General features: G+C 39.0%; 1 protein-coding gene across 3 annotated transcripts in view; it reads left to right on the top strand.

Moving 5' to 3' along the window:
* LOC131074633 (protein PIR) overlaps positions 1–21,498 on the top strand; it is a 316,612-nt gene that overhangs the window by 15,104 nt on the left and 280,010 nt on the right. For all 3 annotated transcript variants that reach the window (XM_058011289.2, XM_058011287.2, XM_058011288.2), the window contains exons 4-5: positions 5,906–5,970; positions 6,277–6,354. In XM_058011289.2, the coding sequence (XP_057867272.2) occupies positions 5,906–5,970; positions 6,277–6,354 (143 nt within the window). The remainder of the gene's footprint in view (positions 1–5,905; positions 5,971–6,276; positions 6,355–21,498) is intronic.

Raw genomic sequence — 21,498 nt, 5'->3', positions numbered from 1 at the left:
ACATTTACTCCTTTACAACATAATTTTTTGTTCTTGTTTGTGTTGTTATAAGTAGCTAGGTCGGAGCCCTTTCTAGGGCCGACCTAGCACACCTGGCGTGTGTATAGCCCTGCCGGCCTTTAGAAGGCTTAAACATCTTGTGTTTAACGTGCCCTAAGTGAGGCGGTTCATGTAACGTGTGGATTAACCCTGCCCTATCCTAATGTGGGGTTATTTGATTTTGGCGCCACTTTATGTCTTGCATTGTAATTAGACTCCTAGCCGACCTAAAGCAAATTGATGGCTAGAGTCTCATATATATATATATATTATGCTAATGTCATTGATACACACATTCAGGAAATATAATCCCTATCTTTTCTGTGATCAGCAAATTATACTCAGAGGTTAGCGAATTACATTTAGAGGACAGCGAACCTTATCAAGGCACAGCGAACTTCCTTGAAGGACTGCAAACTGGTCTAAAGGGGGCAGCGAACATCATTTGAGGGTCAGTGAAACATCATCCTTGTGACAGCAGATCAATCTTGTAGACAACAACCTCAATCTGCCATCCTCCTTGTCACAGCAACAGTTGTATTGTAGATAAGTTTATGATTGCTATCTGCCCTAGGGTTCTGTGCATATTTGCTGACAGCTTCATATGTTGAAGCTCATTGTAAACTCAATTGGTTATTGCCTAATCTAGATCTTTGGTTGCTGGGTTTTTCCTCCAAGAGGGAGGTTTTCCCAGGGTACATGTGTGTTATGTGTATGATTTACTTTGCATTCTGATTTTCATTCTATATTGCTAATCTGATTACTTAAAATCAACATGGTATAAGATCTTGGTTCGAATTAGGATTAATCAGATTAATTGTAGTTGTTCCTCCTCTTCCTATTTGCTCTCATCACTCCACTCGAAATGTTGAATTGTCTCAGGGTTGAAGATAGACTGGATGGTGCATCCAACTTCACGTCATGGAGATTCCGAATCATGCTTGCATTGAATGGAAGTGATCTTGCAGACTTTGTGGAGAGATCATCCATTGAACCTGAGGTAGAAGAGGAAAAGACTTCATGGAGGAAGATATATTTTCAATCTCAGAGAATGCTGGTTGACTCCATGAAGGATCATATTGTACCTATCATCTCCAGGCTGAAGACTGCCAGCGAAATGTTCAAGACATTGGAAGAGATGTACAAAATCAACAACACCAGCCGTGCCCTGGCCTTGAAGCAACAGCTTCATCACATCAAGATGATGAAAGGTGAATCCGTCATAGCATGCTTCATGACGATTTCTGATTTGAGAGATCAATTCTCATCCATTGGGAAGGTTGTTGATGATAGTAACTTGACCATGCTTGCTCTCAATGGTCTTTCGACATCTTGGGAGTCTTACATTCAAGGAATTAGTGCAAGATCTTTGAGAGCAGATTGCATACAGGAAGAGTCACGGTTGGTAGCAAGAGAAATTGAGCATGATCATTATGATGTAGAAAATCAAGTCCTTGTTTCGCATATGGTTAAATATGGTTAAAGGCAAAGGAAGGAAGTGGGATAGAGATAGAGACTCAGATCCTGCCCCTAAATCAAAAAGGAAGAAGGACTTATCTCACATCCAGTGCTTTAAGTGTGACAAGTATGGTCATTTTGCTCGGGATTGCAAATTCAGGTCTACCCCTCTTGCTTCTTCTGCCGAAGTTGGTATAGGGACATCTCAAGAAGAGCAAAGGTCAAATGAAGACTTACTTTTCTAAAAGGAGGAAATGCTAGAGGGAGCTTGTCAAGCTCAAAGGGAGCCAGTTTCTTTCAGCTTCAGAGGAAGCTACATCTTTTGGGTAATGCATTCTTCTCTGGGAGAAGTTTGATGTGAAAGCCCTCGTTCCACCCTCTGCGAGTAGGTATGGTGGTGGTGCATTCTTCTCTGGGAGAAGTCTGAGGTTAGAGCCCTCGTTCCACCCTCTGCGAGTAGGCATGGTGGTAATGCACTCTTCTCTGGGAGAAGTTTGAGGTGAAAGCCCTCCTCCATGCTTTGCGAGTAGGCATGATGGATGTCATGGAATGGTTGCTCACCCTCTGGGAGTAGCTATGGTGAACGTCATCCATGGGAGTAGTCATGATGATTGTATTCATTTGCATTGTTCATAGGAGCAGCCATGAATCTCAGATCTTGTGAAGGTCTCCTCCCTAGCTAAAAGGGAGTGTTGTTATAAGTCGCTAGGTCGGAGCCCTTTCTAGGGCCGACCTAGCACACCTGGCGTGTGTATAGCCCTGCCGGCCTTTAGAAGGCTTAAACATCTTGTGTTTAACGTGCCCTAAGTGAGGCGGTTCATGTAGGATTAACCCTGCCCTATCCTAACGTGTGGGGTTATTTGATTTTGGCGCCACTTTATGTCTTGCATTGTAATTAGACTCCTAGCCGACCTAAAGCAAACTGATGGCTAGAGTCTCATATATATATATTATGCTAATGTCATTGATACACACATTCAGGAAATATAATCCCTATCTTCTCTGTGATCAGCGAATTATACTCAGAGGTTAGTGAATTACATTTAGAGGACAGCGAACTCCCTTGAAGGACTGCGAACTGGTCTAAAGGGGGTAGCGAACATCATCTGAGAGTCAGCGAAACATCATCCATGTGACAGCAGATCAATCTTGTAGATAGCAACCTCAATCTGCCATCCTCCTTGTCACAGCAACAGTTGTATTGCAGATAAGTTTATGATTGCTATCTGCCCTAGGGTTCTGTGCATATTTGCTGACAGCTTCATGTGTTGAAGCTCATTGTAAACTCAATTGGTTATTGCCTAATCTAGATCTTGGGTTGCTGGGTTTTTCCTCCAAGAGGGAGGTTTTCCCAGGGTACATGTGTGTTTTGTGTATGATTTACTTTGCATTCTGATTTTCCATTCTATATTGCTAATCTGATTACTTAAAATCAACAGTTTGGATGATGGAGATTAAATCAATTTTCAGGTCTGGTACATATAACATGTCTCCAACAAAAGCATTTTTGACATCTGACCTTTTATAGGAGTTTATTTTTTAAAGATCTGAATTTTCCTCTTCAACAACCACATTTTTTTAATTTTTTAATTTTTAATTATTTCTGATGATTTATCCTTTTAAGTAGCACATCATATTTTCCACCCTGGTGAAGATAACTTGCCCCATCCTTTTTTAACCATTTGGCATCTTAAAGTAAACTTATCTGGTAAAACTGAGAATCTCCTTTAACGGCCACAACTTGTTTTTTACTGTTTCTGATGTACATTTCCCCTTCAAAATTGCACACTCATCTCATCCCCAATTTGTGTGATAGAGATCAAGTACTGAGATGTTTTTTTCCCCTCAGTTTCATCCATGAAGCTTCCATTTTTTTGCAGACTGAATTTTGAAGTTCAGATAATCCGGCAATTTAGTTTATATCAATCTCTTCATTTCTAATTTGTTTGACCGGATGGTGGGACTTGATTATGGATCTCTTCAGTATTAGTACTTGAGATAGACTTAGGGCTAGTATGGTTTAGGATAATAATTTTATCCTTGGAAAGAATAAGGACTTAATAGTTCTTTGCTATTTTACCTGATGCATGTTCCAGTCCTCTTTACCTATTCTTGGTCTTTCATTGACATTATTTTAATTTGTTTATTTATCAGTTAAATTCTAGACACGAGACTTAAAAACATCTTTATTTTCATTATTGTAAACTTTAGATGACCATTCCATTACATTTTTTCGTTCTTTTTGATATTATAACCAGTTATAATATATTCAGATTTTGTCCATTTTACCAATTTTAGGACAAATTTTCTGACAGTCCCTATTTCTACCAAAATCACATGGGAACAAGGTCACCAAGGCACATCAGTTTGCAATAGTAAGAACCTTTTTCCATCCACTTGAATCAAATCTTTCATGTATACAATAATGTGGGGCAAAATTAAGCAATCAAGGCTTTTTGAGAAGGACACTATCAATATCTGTCTCACGAAACGACTCTGCTATTCTGCCGAAGTATCACAAGAGTGTTATAGTTTTATACGAAGTTTCTGGGTTCAGCACCCAGAGCCTAGATGCGGGTTTGGGTCTGCTCTCGGTGCAGGGTTGGGTTCGCCACCCTCGACACTAAAAATCTGTAATAATTTTTTTGTTATATAATGTTGGCCATTCATCGGGAAATCCCTTTGGTAAACACAAGGCTTAAGAAATAATAAGATTTAATTATTGCCAGAGAAATATAATGGATTTTTAGGGAAACTCGCACAAAAGTAAAAGTATATAATTTGACAAAATATAAGATTTTCATTTGGTTCATAATTATTAATTTGATTCTGCTAAAGTTTTTTTATAAATTCATTGATTATATATATATATATATATATATATAATTTCTTAAAATATTCTTAAAAATCACATATATACACCGAATTTGTAGAACATATACTAATTCTATAGAACATTTATATAAAATATCTTTAAATTGATTACAACATAAAATCTATGGAATATCTTCTGATTGAAAGAGTGACAGCAGGGGGACCTATTGCTCTTGTTGTTGGCTCTTGGTCCCTTGGACAACATAATTGATTCATGGTCTAGTGACTATATACGATGGTTGAATCAATCTTGAATTATATCATCATGAAATAGAAACTAATTTTGATGTTAATCAAAGTAATGGCTCATGAGCTCATCTCAATGAGGATGTTTGGCAATGGTTCCATTTCCTAATGTTTCCCCATTTTCTGATTTTCAAGCATATGTGAACCTGTTCGTTTTGAGGTATAAGAATTATTATCTTTGTTACAAAATAGTTATTTGGCTGTTGTGGTGCCCAGATATGTTGACAATTTTTTAGGCTTGTATTGAAAACTATTGAATTCTTAACTTAGTGGACTAATTCGCAAATTTGTTGACTACAAGTTCACATAAAATTACCTGACCTCGGGTTTCTAATAAATCTAAGCTAGTAATATGTTAGACTCTAGTCTATTACTATTACTATTAGAGATTTATAGTCTCATATTAAATATTACACCATGAATGTTTCTTTTAACTATAATTGTAAATCTGTAAGTGTGCTACCGGCTAAATCATGGATGTTGATACCAGCTTCAAACCCACACAATTTTACTTCCAATTCAGTTCGTGTCCAAGAATGTTTCCTTGTGCTTCGGAAATGAAGGTGGTATTGCATGAAAGACAAAATAAATAACTTTAGGGTTTTGATTCTTTCGAAAATCTGTTTTATATTTACTTTTGGCCATTTTTTTACCAAGTTTAGGCGGTTTTTCATGATTTTGACTCTAAAAATCCTTGCAATTTTAAATGAAAACTCGTCTGTGAGTTTTATCGCAAGTGACTCATGGTCAAGTTGGCTCACAAGTACCCACGAGTTGCACAATTTTCCAGCGAGTTTTTCAACTATGTATAATATTAATAACTAATTTTTTTTTTATATATATATATATATGTACTAACGAACCCAAATTTAAGCCAAACCCCTTTTCATAATTTTGCCGAACCGGCGAAACGGGTTCTCAAAACCGAACCTGTGCTCGAATCTGAACCGGCAACTTAGGTTTTATCTCCAAAATTCATGAATATTTTTGTAGGTCAATGTATGTTTATATATTTTAACTGTCAAGGCTTTGCTAATAAGTAAAATTGTTCAAACTTTCACTTTCTAAACTTGCCTGGTGCATATTTTTCACAATTCTGTGTGTATTCTTATAGTTGCTTAATGATCAAAACATTTATGGGGGCATTAATTAATTATTAATTACCAAGGATTTTTCTGTTTATTGTAATATGAAATAAAATACAAACAGATGGTTGAAGCAGTAAGGAAATTAATAATTATTGAACAATTTAAGTTTTATAGAATGAATGCTAGTTTCCTGTTTGCAGGTTATGAGGATGTTCCCGCTTATCGTTTATCTTTGATGGAGGATACAAAATCTATTAATCAGCTGGTATATTTACCTCTGTTCTCTTAGTCCTTTTCAACATTTAGAGTATGTTTTCCATATAAAAGGTTACATGTTAATGCTGGATCTAGCTTTTGTAAATGTGACTCCCATTGACAGTTATATGTTTCTTGCTATACAGGATAGTTAGTTCTCCTTATTTATTTTCCTGTTTCATTTGTATGAAAGCTGGACGAATTTCTATTTTCCATTTACTAGTTCATCAATTATAACTGTAACAATCTAATAATTTTGACCTGGATAATGTTGCTCATAAGAGTACTTAATGTTTTTTTGCTGTTACATTTTTAGAATGTGCTGGTTCAAGAGGGAAAGGAGATGGCAGCTGTTCTCTACACCTATCGCAGCTGTGTTAAAGCTCTTCCTCAGGTCTTTTATTTAGTTTCATTCTTATTCTGGAAAGACACCAGATCTATTGAGTCCAAGTATTTAATTTTTTGTTTAACCATTATTGAAAATGTTACGTAGATAGACTATTCACTTTTTGACAAAAGGTTATTTGATGAATCACCTTCTATAATATCTTGCATTATATGGTTGTCTTTGATAAATCACCTTCTAAATATCTTGCACAATATGCTTGTCTTTTGGCTACAGTCAATTGACACATTTAGTATGTTTACGAATCGTATGGGATTGCTTTTGTGGGTCTTTTGCCAATGATTGCCTGGATATATTGTCAAAGTAGGATTTAAAATAATTAGCTATCATAAGTGAGTGTATTGAGTTCAAATGGTGTAAAGTTAGGAACTGTAAAGTGTTAGATATATTATATAAATATTAGTTAGCATTAGTTTCATGTTGGTGGTTTTAACACAATTAGAACTATTGGTAAAACTCTTCTGAAATTAAAGCTCTGAAATTTATTTTGTTTGCTTGTAAGGTTGTTTCACAGACAATCAACTTGTCTTCCTTTTGTAAGCCCATTTATAGGTGTAATTATAGTTTTAAAGCTTGCCCAAAACTTATAGGAATTGCAAGTCACAAAGAAGGTTGAGAAACTTGCCCATTAACTTACCTAATGATTTTAAGTGGTTTTTAATTTGCCAAGTTTTTGCCTGGTCACTGAGCCCATGTAATGCCCCTTTCCTAAGTACTCAGCATGGTGGACTGTTAGCCTATTCAGTAGGTTCTCGTAGGTTAATGAGTTAGGGTTAGTTGACTCATGAGGACAGTTTGATCCAACTTTTGGCAGTGGTAGGTGTTCTATTGAGCTCAGGTGGTTGGGGTTTGCATAACACCATTTTCTGGAGTGGTTTTGGACAGTTTTTCCATACTATTTTTAGTAAGTGTTAGGTTGGACACCGACTTGGTGAATGGTTAATGTTTCTATTTTGGGAATGTCAGTGGATGCATAGGATGTTGATATTACGAGTTTTAATGTGGTCCAGTGTATTTAATTAAATAACGATAAGTTATAAAGTTAAATTAAATATTTAACTTTAACATTATTTAATTTATTTAAATATTGACTTTATGGGGTGCCCAAAGTTAAATTAAAAGTGTTAGAGTGCCAAATATTAAATAAAATGATTTTATTGGGGTGGGCGCCAACTTAAGGGAGACAAGGAGTTTTTAATTGAATTAAAATTAACCTTTTTGGCTGGGCATGGGCTTTTGGGAGCCTCTATTAGACATTTTTGGATCTCATTTGCATATGATTGGATTTGAGATTTTGAGAATACATTTTGCTGGTTGAACTTGTTCATCTTGTGGCTTTGTGAGGACGAAAACCCTTGCAAGGAACATCTTCTATGTTGGTGAAAGATCCAATGTGGGAGATTTATTGGTGTTTTCATTCAAGAATCACAACTAGGCTTCATTGTTAGCTCAAATCTTCAGTTTTGCACAAAGTATATTCAAAGCAAACTTGTGGGGGGTCGATTTGAGGGAGATTGAAGGATTTTATTTTCTGTTTGTACCTCTTGTAGCTGGCCAGACCTCTATAGCAGGCCATAACATTCTTGGGAGGGACCTGAGAGTTTCTTGACACCGAGGGTTTCGGGAAGGATTGTTTGGCCTAAGGGAGGTGTCTAAGGCATATTCAGAGTTGGACATCATAAACGTGGGAAAAGGAGACTTATTTTGACTGTTGTGTCCAGATTCGTGGGCTTGCAGGAGCTCTTTCCAAGTGCAGTTAATTATCAAAGTCAAGCAGATTCTCTGGGTATTAGAAATGACATTATAATGTAAATTTATGATCTTGGTAGTGCTTCTTTTTATGATATATTGTAATTCTTATTTCTGAGAATAAATCTGAAATATCTCGAGTTGTGAGGTTTCCTCAATATTGTGATTCTATAAGTTATTTCATTCTTCTATATTGCTGCATGTGTGATTGTTGCAAAACAAACCCTTTCTGCATCTCTGTCTATTTCTCTTTAAACACACACACACACACACACACACACAACTGGGGTGCCTACTGCAGCCCAAATCAAAATTGGGTCTGCTGAGTTTTATTCAACTGTGAGTTTTTGAACTATGGGTACAAGTTTTGTCCATTTGAGAATTGCTATATTATTGACATATGAGAATTTTTGTTCTTTTCCTCCAAAATGTAAAGCTGATTATAGTTGGTATTGGTGATAAGGGATTGTACATGCTTGTTGAGCTCAAGTCCCTGTTCCAGAATGGGGGGATGAAGCAGAACAAGTAAATAAGCAAGAAGAAGTTCCAAATATTGCAGAGCAGTTTGAAATCCAAGACTGAGCTTCTAGGGTGGGGACTAATGAAAGAGAACAATCTGAGTCTCATAAGGAAGATGAAAATAAGGAAGAGCTGTAATCCGAGCTACTACAAGAGCAAAAAATGCAGGAAGGAGAGCAAAGAGGTCAACAAGAATCAATATCTCAAGAGGCTCAAACATAGGAACAATTTGATTCAACACTAAAGTTGGAAAAAACAACCGTGCAAAAGTTTAAAGTTGGAGATTGCAAAAAGCACCCATGAACATGGTGTTGGCAATGTGACAGGTACTGTTGACAATGTGACAGGTGGTGCAGGAAATGTGATTGGTGTTGTCGGCTTTGTGTTTGGTAGTGCTAGCAATGTGGCAGGCAATGTCGATGGCAATGTAGTTGGCAGTGATGATGGCAACGAAATAGCCTCCTCAATCTCTATCTCGGATAAAGATTGGGCATCTGCGGCTAGTGACAACTCATTTGTTGGTGTAGTAGTTGATGTAGATGACAATAACTCTATAGGTTCAGAGTCCTCAGTTTTGTCTCCCCTGTCTCCAGACACATCCCTCCATTTTCATTTCTTCCTCATTGGTGCCTGCATATCAAGTGTAATCCAATAAAATGTTGTGGGCCATGTAGGGTCAAGGTGGGACATTGGTTGAAACTTCCCCCAATTGTCGGTAGGGACCTGCCCATGAAAGGCATCCAAAAATAAGGCAATGGCGTGCTGCATCATATAAAAAGCTTTATGTTTGTGCGAAAGAAATTCTTGGATTCTCTTTGGCAACAAACACCCCTAGTTATACACTTTGTCGATACTCAATCTAATCAAGTCATCTAGATAGCCACATTTGATGCCCAACTGGCATCGGTGACTTTGCATTTTACCAAGTCTAGAATACATCTCCATTCTATTGTAGCCAAATTTTTTTTCTTAGCCTCATGTTCCTCGCACTCCATATATTGTCACATTTGTGCTATGTGAGGTTTGACCTGTAGATTCTCTGAATGGAATGCTTTTTGTGTTGGGGAGTGATTTTTTTTGTCGTTTTACATACCGACACTCTTGTGGAGGGTATTCCAAATACCCTCGTAAAATCCCCTGGCCAAAATGAGACTGTCACTTTGCATCGTTTGTAATCTACCATTGACTTATGAGCTTGCTGATTATAATTGGTCACCATCGCTTTTAGATATGGTTCGAACTCTTGAGAATTGAAGAAGGGGAGTTGTGTAGCTTTATCTAGCTCCACGTGCTACAAGGCTATTGTTGTGTTGCACACATGCCCCATTTCTGACAGGGACCCCCTTTGTTTTTGCTTGCTTTGCTGGTGTTTTGCCACAACTTTGTCCTGTAAGGAGAGAGAGAGAGAGAGAGAGAGAGAGAGAGAGAGAGAGAGAGAGAGAGAGAGAGAGAGAGGATCAAAGTGAATCATACAATTACATGAGTTTGATAAGGAGCATAAGAAGCTTGAAGTGTGGTGATAAGTGAGTGGAGAATCAAGGTGAATGCTTTCATTGGGTCTAGAATCAAGGGACACTTGTCTTAGGAATGTCCAAATTGCATAATTTTGATTAAAAGCCTTCAAGGAACACTAGAGGCAAATAGGGAATCATGAAAGCAAAGTGGAATAGAAACAATGAGCATTCAAGGCATGAATTTAGCTTGGCCTAGGGAAGAACTTAGGAATAGAAAAAAGCATAAGGAAAGAGTAAAGATTATAAGTCCAAAAAGCCTAAGTCAAACAAAAACTTGGCCCAAACAAGATCCTTGGAAATTAATGAGTTCAAGCATTACTAAGCAAAAAGAGCTAGAATCAAAAGCAAACTCGGATTAGGCAAGATACTTTGGAACAAGAAACAATGCAAAAATAGGAGTAACCTTGGCTATGGGAAAGACATTAGGAATTCATCTTAAACCTTTTTCTAAGTTTGAATTTCAAACACCATTCCAAGGACCAAATTACACATGTTTTACTAGGGCAAGATCTCAAACTCGGAGTTGGGAAAGGATATTTAGAATTATCCTGAAATTCTTCCTAACCTGAATTCCTTGATGCATTCCTACCTCCGTGTTTTACTAAAAAGTGCACTACAATCTCAAACTCGGTTATGGGAGTGATTTGGATTGTTCCCAAATGTGTTCCTAACTCCGAGATTCCCAAAAGTCTTCCATCGTCCAAGTTTCAATGAGAAGTTATCCACTTCCCCTTATGCCGAGTTTTTGCTACACCTTCAACTGGTCGAGCTCCAAATGCCAAATCTCCTAGTGGTCTTCCTTATGTCAAGATTCCTAAAAGAATCCCAAGTATCGAGTTTTCATGAATGTGCCCAAAGCCTGCAAACAATACACAGGCCAATGCAAAAATAAGAGAATGTTTTGATCAACGAAGGAGGCCGAATCAAGAATTTTAACAAGCATACAGAGGAAGCCGATGATGAGGACCTAAAAATTAAAGCAATAAAACCCCAAAGCACAATGAAAGAATCAATATTGAGAATTTAATGTTTTGAAAGAATTAGGAATACAATGAGATTGAATTGATGGAATAATAAGTGAACAAATGTTAATGACAACATATTTGGAGAATCTCATGAATTATAGATTCTTTTTCATGTTTATCCCGAGCACTCCAAAGAAAATGACACAATAAGAAATGGGTGAAGATGAAGCAGAGTTTGATGAACCAAATTTGATGCCAATTATGATAAGAGTTCATGTAAAAGGGATAGTCGAGGATGATATGCAGAGAGTCAAACCACAGAAAAATCTCAGAACTTGGCTAATTGTTGGAGGAACAATGAGAATAATGTCAAAAGCATAGTTCCCAAACTCGTCGCGAGTCGTGCGAGTTATCCGAGTCACCGAGCCGAGCAGACCTCGCTGAGTTTTTATGACTCGGTCTGAGTCATGGAATATGATATATAATTTCATATATATATAATTGTTAAAGTATATAATTTCAAGATTTTGCCGAGTCATTGCCGAGTTGTAGCCGAGTCACGAGTCGAGTTGGCCTTGCCAAGTCCGAGCCGAGTCCGAGTCTGGGAACTTTGGTCAAAAGCGAAGCTCAACAATGAATAAGGAACTGGGAGGAACCAAGATTAAACCAAGATCCAAACTTAGCAAATCTTTCAAATCATGCATTCTTGCCCGATAAATCAATCTATATCTCCCGAATGTTGATACTATGCAATAATCATACCTGCGTCAAGCAACCATTAGGGTTTTCATCCCATTGGAAGGAATTTGACCACAAGAACAAATCTCCAAGAAAGAAATATAATCAAAATTCTTAATGCTTATAAAAGGTATGGTTGTCGCACAGTTCAAAATTCGAGAGATCTGATTGATTTATGAGGGGTTTCCATCTGTGCGATAATCATACCTGCGCATTTGATTCCAACTGTAATATCTATAAAAGGCCAGTGCCTTTCTCATTGTAAAAGTTAAGTAGTTCAGTAGCCAACAAGTAGTTAGTAGAATCAATGTAGAGTAGTTGTTGCTAAATAGGAATTGTTGTAACCAACATTTGAAGCAAATGAATAAAGCATTGAAGTATGGTGTTTTACCAGTTGTCTTCTCTTGTTTGCATGGTTTCTTTCATCAATTTTAGATAAAGTTCAGTGATTTTAATGGTGAAATGCAAGGATACTTGATGGATTTATGGTTCATACCATTTGTACCTTGCTGATTGTAAGTTACAGTGTATTGTTAGTTTGAACATGATTATGATCTTAGTTCAATTGTGGATATTTATTTGAGTTGCGCTAGTAGTACTTGAATCTATGTTTACAGTCTAAAATCTTTTGTTTTCCTTTAAAGATTGCACTATTTCTGTGGTGCTCTGAGTTGTCTTTAGTTAAACAGGAATCAATTTATATGAAATCTGTCAATTTGCAGCACCAGCCATTATTGTCATCGTCCATAAGATTAGTTTAGTCTCTCTAAACCCTATCTTTTGCTCTTTAATTGATTAGCCTATAAAGAAAGAACCACTCAGATTGCCATATTAGATGCCAACCAGCTTGTCAGATGCGTAAGTCCCATTGTGATTGCCAGCAAATCACATCATTTGCTAAGTTATCCTAAGTATAGTCAAGACTTGTCATTTAGAACCTTGAGGTTGTCTCATTTGATCACTCCAGGTAGCATATGAGATTTCCTTATTCAAGAGAGGATAGGATATTCTTGGTATATTTTATTCTACGTTGTTAGATGTACAAACGTCCTCATCAACAACTATCTTTAGGATATGGCTATCAAGATTATTTTGACACCAGGTTTTGCACTCATTGCCAGTTAGACTTTCCCATGTCATTGTATCTATTGAAGTGTCATCATCTTTCCCTTTGCTAGGCTTCTTTGAAGCAACTTGTGGGGCCTATAATGTATTGTCCTTTTTGCTTTACTGATATAGGCATCCATCTTTGCATGAATTATTTTAAAAGATGCTCTGAGAAATATGCAGTTGAATTTAAATGATCAATGCCAAAAACAATTGCAGTAACTGTCATCGAGTAGCTACGCTATGCAAGAATTTGTTTGATGTATGAAATGATAGTTTGGATGCTAGAGGAAGGATGAACTATGTTGTTTTCTGTAGATGGGATTTCTGTACACCAAATGACCAAAAGAACATAAGTGTCATATGCCAAAAGGAAATTTTGATGGCTATTGCATGTGTGGCCATACGTGAAGATTGGAACAAAGCTAGGAAACCATACGATGTGAGCAAACACTAGAATAGGCCGTCATGCTATGTGGAGCCACTAAAGATGAGGTCATATGGAGATGACTGGTGGTTGCATGAGGGAGGGGAGCTGTATGTTGGAAAGGAAAGTCGACCTAGGCCGTACGTTGTAACAAAAGGCTAACCAAGATCATACAATAATCTTCTCAAATTGCCTCGATCGTACATTGTGATGATGAAGCTGTATGATGAAGCATGGACCACGTTGTATGATGAGTAGGAGATTTTTAATAAGGTATGCCAAGTGTTGTGTGATGGGAGCAAAAGGTCATGCGATGGAACCAAGAGGCCGTATGATGGGTACAAGAGGTTGTACAGTGCTTCTGCAAGGGAACTGCATGATAGGAATTATGCAACCTGAGTGAGGCAGTTGAAATGAATATTTGCCAAATTGATTAGTTTTTTCTTGCGAACTTTGACCAGCTATATGAGTCACTTTTTTATTATTTTGTTTTGGCGATTTCCCTTTTGTAATTCTCCTTCGGCATATTGTCTGTACTCCATAGTAATAAATTTGTCGTAGTTTCTTTTCCTTTGTTGTCATGCACAATATAAAATACTTGGCCTTTTTTTGATAGGTAAAGTTTGATTTTATTTAAAATTTAAAGTATCAAAATTTACATTAGAAGTCCATCGATAAGATGAAACACCACCAACCCAAAAAACCACTGTAATCAATAGGGGGAAATTGAAACAACTTATAGCATCACCCCTAATCCCTAAGAACAAAAACACGTACAACGAATGTTGATAAGAAATCGCCCACCCAAAAGCAAGCAACTAACTACTAACGGAGACACAAAAGCAAAGATACCTATCTAATCATCCGAGATGCATCAACCCACTTGGTCCATGATGCAAACAATAAGAAACTAATTAAACCAAACAGTGGAAGCATCAACAACCACCCTCTTCCTGTTGTTGGAAGAAGCGCTTGCCACCTCTACAATCTTCGGCTTCTTGGCAATCTTAGACCCCGGAGAACATTCCCTCTTCCTCTTCGGCTCTTCCTGCTTTCCGTCTCCACTTTGTGACGCTACCTCTAATTCCTCACGGCGTGCTTTGGCTTCTAAAGTGCGTAAATAATTCTTAATTTCACCCAGCCCTATTTGGGCCACAACATGACAAACCTTCTTGTTTTGATCAGCACCCCAAATGAATAAGGGGCGCAAAGGGGGAATAACTTCTCCAATATGCAACCAATCTCCGCTCGATGCCACAAAGCCTTCACTTGGTCTTTCTATCGCCATGAATGATGCCAATCCCCAATTCCACGACTCCTGAACACATAGTGTAACAATCTAAAAGGCCTCTTCCTTAAAGCACAATTTGAGACAACATGCCAAGAAAAGAGAAGCAATGTTAGCGTTTGTCTTGTATTTGTACACCACATCTAGGAAGGAGTCCCCTAAAATCATAGTCACCTTATGGAGGAATTCATCACCCTTGAACTTGAAAATGTGCTTTAGACGCTCTTTTGAGATCCTACCCCAAAATGCCATAATGGGCTTGAGCGTTTGTAATGACAAGTTCGCCTGCATCTCTACTAACCTACCTTCGGATCTGAGTCACAACTCACTAGCAATTGAAATGAGATACATAACAATCTTGAGAAGCAAGCCAAATAAATGCTCGACATACGCACTACCATCGATCCCACTTCACACTTCCTGAAACACACTATAGTGGCAATCAACCGAGTATCATTTAACGAGAATGATACTCCCTACGTACTGTGATAAGAAGCCACCCCTTCATCCAATCTACTCTCTCGAGAATCTTCCCAAATCTCCTCTTCAGTCGCAGACATTAATTTGATAGCCTCCTTCAACAAGTCGTCTGCCTCCATATTGCCCATCCACCATACATGAGAGATTTTAAACTCTTCAAAGGATAATAATTGCTCCCTAACGACTTTCACCAACTTGTCGATTTTCCAATTCTCAGAGCCACCCTTAATAATAGCATTTGTAATAATTTGCGAATCCCCCTCGAAATGGACCAAGGAAGCTGATAAGTTCTTTGCAAAGTTAATTGCAAGAAGGGCTACCTTTGCTTCCGCAACATTGTTCCTTACTAGGCCAAGCCTTTGCTTACTCCAGGCTAACATTCGTCCCTTCCAATCTCTCGCAACACATCCAGCACTGAATGGACTAGGATTCCCTTTCGAAGCTTCGTCAAAATTGAATTTGATCCAACCATGTTCGAGAGATGATGATTCCACCATTTCATCATTAGAAGCTGGAGGATTAACCCACCACAACCCATTAACAGGCCTGAATTCAATGAGAGGCCAAAAAGATTGAATCTTGCTATCTTCCACACAGTATGGGTTTTTATCCAAACTTGTCGAATTGGTTGCCAAACTTACCAATTTGGAAATAGACTTTTCAATTCTATTCAGAATTCGGACCAAACGTTCTGTTGTCATTTAATGACACCCTTGGTCCATCAACAAGAACCAGTTAGAGATATGTTCCATGGACTAGTGCTGCCCAGTTGATCAAGCACAAAACCAATGGAATCATGAAATGTTGAAGTGTTATCTTGTCAAGAGGCAGCTTCGGGCCTTCCCCTTTGCATCTTTTCCTCGTACCTTGGAGTCCGTTGGTCCTTTCTCCCTCCCTTTTCTTTCTTAGGAATTTTGGATTCTAGAGTTCGGGGAACCGGTCTACCCCTTTCCTTTTGGGGAGAGGTATCTTGTCTCCTCGGACCCGAGAATCTGGACTTCCCTTCCTTCTAGATTCCGGAGTCTAGGGAACTAGTCTATCCCTTCCCTTTTGGGGAGAGGTATCTCGTTTCCTTGGACCCTGGAATCTCGAACTTCCCTTCCTTCCGAATTTTGGAGTCTGGGGAATCGGTCTACCCCTTCCCTTTTGGGGAAGGGTATCTTGTCTCCCCGGACCCCGAAATCCTGAACTTCCCTTCCTTTTGGATTGTGGAGTCCGAGGAACTGGTCTACCCCTTCCCTTTTGGGGAGAGGTATCTCGTCTCCCTGGAGCTTGGAATCCTGGACTTACCTTCCTTTTGGATTTTGGAGTCCGAGGAACCGGTCTATCCCTTCCATTTTGTGGAGAGGTATCCAACCTCCTTGGACCTCGGTATCTTGGACTTACTTCCGGAGGTCGGGGAACTTGTCTACCCCTTCCCTTTTGGGGAGAGGTATCCCGTCTTCCTCGGACCTCGAAACCCGGAGTCCTCCTCCCTCTCATTCCTTTGGACTCCGGGGTTCCTACCTCCTCTTCCCTTGTAGTGTTTTCTTGAAGGCTCGACGTATGACCTCTAGTGACATGAACATTTCCAAATGGCTTGATCAACACTCAAGGCTCTTAATGCTCCACCAACTTCTGCAACTTGTCTACTTTCACTTCTGGAGCTACAAGGGCGCATTAAACGATTTTTGCAGGATTGCCATCAAGTGGAATCAAAGGCCATACTTATTTCTGGTTACTTGATGGCCTTCATGTCAGGTCTGTACGCTTTGACTCTGGAGTGTTGGGCAATCTACATTGTAGAAGTCCTTTCCTTCTTGGGATTGCCTTGTCAGGGTATGGATGGGTGTCTTGCACGCACAACCATGTCAGATCCATGCACTTCCCTACCTTCCTGGACTAACAATCTCCTGTGCACACCAGGGTCAAGGTTTCCCCTCTTTGACCGTTGGTCTCTTCTTTGCGACCAATTTGCTATATATAGGCTGTTAAGCCTCATTGTAAAGGGTTCTCTCCCTACTGGCTTGAGCTACTCTTTGCTCTTTCACTTCTCTTGAAGATTTGTATATTTTCTTGCATTTCTGCAGCTGTAAGTTTGGCCATTGGCTTGAGAATGAATTGAAATCATCATTCTTGCCTCTCTTCAACTTATGCTGCTTGTGTATGTTTTCTTACCTTCATTATAAGTGTATGTTTTGTGGCTTTCTCTCACGTATATGCTATGTTAACTTGTTTTTGAGTGTGAGATGTTGGAAACCTTTCTCCCCTTTTGACATTCAGCGAATCCTAACCTCCATATGTGCGTTTGTGGTCATTCATGCAACTGAAGTTTGTGCATCTCCAGTCTTTGTGTCATTTCGGGTGGGGAGAGGAACATCTATTATCTTTGTGCATTACCTCCTTTCTTTTTAGCATTTCCTTCTTCCCTTTTTCTCTGCAAGCTGTTAGAATACGTCTAGAAGTAGAATTTGAAGTGCTAGGTTGGTTCAACACTTGCACCTGGGTTGAGAAGGAAGCCGACCTTCTCCGGAGATTCAACCCCCCTTGTCCAAGGTTTTACATTTTAGGGTTGTTTCCATGTTCCACAAGGTTGCTGGGTTGATAGCTCAACAAGGGTGCAAACTTTTGTGACAACAGGTTCCTCCTTATTCTGGAAAATATGACGATTTCTTTCTTTCTACAGCTCCCAAATTAGTGTAGATGGACCAATTTGCCAAATACTTGAGAAAACAGACTTTTTGTTTACAAATTTCCAGGCTTGAAACATCTCCTTTAAACATGTTGGAAAGGGGATTTGCTAGTTTGATTTGTTGAGCAAAAAAGACCAACAAACATGTGTGAACTCACAGTGAAGCAAAAGATGATCCACTGATTCAGGACTATTTTTACATAGCACACATTTGAATGGGCTTTCAAAGTTGATCTCGTTCAAACGCTTACCAATGAAAATTCTACTACGCAATGCCAATCACGCGAAAGAGCCCGCTTTTGGAAGACAATGCCTACCCCAACAAAGATTATGGGGCCAGTGCAGATCCTCATCCTCCGCTTCCAATAGTTTATAACCAATTTTCACAGCGTACTTCCCGTTTTTGAACCACACCAAACAAATGTATCTATATCATGAGAGATGAGAATACGTCTCTCCTTGAAGATGTTCCTAAGTCTCTCTAGCAAATCTGGAGCCAAATTGATAACAGAAGGGTCCCTCCAAGATCAAAATCTCAAACCATCCACTAGCTTGCATTCCAAAAAGTCTATGACTTTACTGCCTGACTTGTCCATAGTCATGTTCTTCAAATCCTATAGAGAATCATCTGAGTTCAATACTTCAAATCCCTCCCAAGATTCATCCCAAAAAAGAGCCAAACATGCATTGCCAATTCTCCACGATAAGTGATTTGTGATCACTGGTTGACAAGCTAACATAATGTTCGAAACTGCACCGACCCTTTGACAGGGTTTGTAATAGTAAGAATACTCTCTATTAGGAGAATCTAGATATTTCGCTTGTAAAATTTTGACCATCTTAGCTTCGGATTAGGATACATACTCCTTTCAAAATATTCCACCTCCTGATCCCGACTCCTCCCGATGCCTTTGGTTTGCTCACTTTCTCCCACTCGAGAAGAAGAATCTTGACCCGTTCCAAATTACCATTCCAAAAGAATTTTCTCATCTTCTACTTGACCAGATGAATGATTTTTTCCGGAATCTTTAGACGTGACATTGAGTAGATAGGAATAGCAGAGATGACTAAGAGTTCTACCTACAAAAGACAACCATTTACTCTTCCACCCCTTCAGTCGTCCCACATAGTTATCCAGTAATTTATTCCAAATACTCGAACGACTAGCTCCTGCAAAGAGTGGAATACCCAAGAATTTCCCTGGCAATTTCCCATTCTTCACCCCCAAGATTCGTGAAATTTCTCTTTTCTTATCTAAAGGGGTGTTGAAGCAGTAATATTTTGATTTATGCGAGTTGATTCTTTGCTTTGAAACTTCGCAATACTTATCTAGGGTGGCTTTGATGACCCTAGCTTCCCTTAAAGAGGCTTCTCCCTTAAGAAGAGTGCTGTTTGCAAACTGTAAATGAGAAGTGGCATCCAAACCTTGGGAAATTTAATACCTTTCCACGTGCCTTTTGTCTTCACTGCGGAGATGAGTTTACCTAAGGCTTTTGCAATGATGATAAAAGGGAAATGTGAGAGAAGGTCACCCTCCCTGATACCCCTAGAGGAAGAAAAGTAGCCCTTTGGACTTCCATTAACCAGGATTGAGAAGCTCGGGGTATTGATACAACTTTTAATCCATGCCACCTGCCTAGGTTCAAATCCAAATTTCTCCAAAACTCTTAATAGGAAGACTCTATCAACATGATCATAAGCCTTCCTGATATCCAACTTGACCAACATACAGTCAATAATGGTCTTTCTAATAGTGTGAATAGCTTTGTGTGCGATGATGATACCTTCCACTATAGATCCAACTTCTCACAACCCAAGATCACCTGTATGCAAGAAAACTTGTCACAAGAGAAGAATGGAAATTATCATTTAGAGAGGGAGATCATAAAGAAATACAATACAATCCTTATAAAAGGAGATTGTGCAACCCTAAAAGGTATGCAACCCTAAATGAGAATGTATTTAATAATTATTCTAATTATTAAATACATACAATGCATAACTAAGAGAATCTTAAGAAGGAATAAAAGGTGACTTAATTAAACTAATTAAGTAAAATTAACCTTTTACTCTAACACCCCCCTTAAAATGAGCTTAGGGAGAAGCTGCAAATTAAATGCATGAAAGCAAATGCAACTACATGATGAAAGCAAATTTGGGTCCCGACAACAAAGCTTGATGAGGTACCCAATCACAACAAAATCTCTATAAACCAGAGAAATAGAGAAACCACGTGGGATAAACTCTACTTCAAAAAAGAGATAGAAAAAGCATGCTAAAAAAACATGAAGGAAGGAAGGCCTCAATGAGACCCCCCAAGGACAACTTCCTTCACCCCAAGCATAGAGCGCAACTGAAGGTAGCACGAAGATGTGAAAGGTTTAGTGAAGATGTCAGCAACTTGCTCCTCTGTAGGTATGTACTCCAAGATGAGAAAGCCATCCTGAATCAACTGTATGATGAAGTGCATGTGAAGCTCAATGTGTTTAGTCCTTTGATGCTCCATTGGGTTGCGGGAAATGTGAATGGCACTCTGATTGTCACACCAAAGAATAGTGGGACTATCAGGAGGGAACCCAAACTCAGTCATCAATTGTCGAAGCCATAAAACCTCCTGACTAGCTAACACCGCTGCTCTGTACTCAACCTCTGTAGATGATAATGCAATAGCAGACTGCTTCTTGCAAGACCATGTGATAGGGCTAGAACCAAGGCAAAAAACAAAGCCAGAAGTAGACTTCAGATCATGAGCATCACCAACCCAATCCGAGTTAGTGAAGCCAACAATGTAAGGGGATCCTGAAGTATAGTGAATGCCAAACTGTGTAGTGCCCCGAATGTACCTCAAAATACGTTTGGCAGCTCGCCAATGGCTCTCATGGGGATCATGGGAGAACCTAGAGACAAGACCAACCGCAAAGGAAAGATCCAGGCGTGTATGTGTCAGGTACAACAAACTGCCCACCAACTGCCTGTATAAGGTAGAATCCACAGAAGGTGTAGAACAAGTGGCAGACAAAACAACACCTGACTGAAATGGTGTGGGTGCAGGCTTGCAAGCAAGCAGGTCAAATCTGTGAAGCATATTGAGAGCATACTTCTGTTGAAGTATGGAAATCCCATCGAAAGACTGAATAACTTGTAGGCCCAAAAAATAGTGCAGAAGTCCAAGATTTGTCATCTCAAATTGCTCCATCAAAGCTCTCTGAATATCCTGAATCAAAGAGGACGAGCTACCGATAATGATGAGATCATCAGCATATAACACAAGAATAACTATATCATGCCCATGATGCTGAATATAAATTTGTGGGATCGAAATGACGACGTGTGAAGAGTGTGGAAAGCAAGAAAGAGTCCATCTTCTCATACCAGGCCCGAGGGGCCTGTTTGAGACCATATAATGAACGCTGAAGTCTGCAAACCAAAGAAGAATCTTGCACAAATCCTTGAGGCTGGTCCATATAGATCTCCTCATGAAGGTCTCCATGCAAGAAGGCACTCTTCACATCCATTTGCAAAACTATCCATCCCTGTGAAGCTGCAAGCGAAAGTACAAAGCGAATAGAATTCATCTTGGCGACAGGAGCAAAGGTCTCGGAGTAATCAATACCCTCCGCCTGAGAAAACCCCTTCGCAACAAGACGAGCCTTATACTTATTAATAGAACCATT

This window comes from Cryptomeria japonica, chromosome 1 (assembly GCF_030272615.1).
Source record: "Cryptomeria japonica chromosome 1, Sugi_1.0, whole genome shotgun sequence".
Lineage (NCBI taxonomy): Eukaryota > Viridiplantae > Streptophyta > Pinopsida > Cupressales > Cupressaceae > Cryptomeria > Cryptomeria japonica.
The sequence above is the reverse complement of the archived record's forward strand: the minus strand, read 5'-3'. Positions and strand labels throughout refer to the sequence as shown.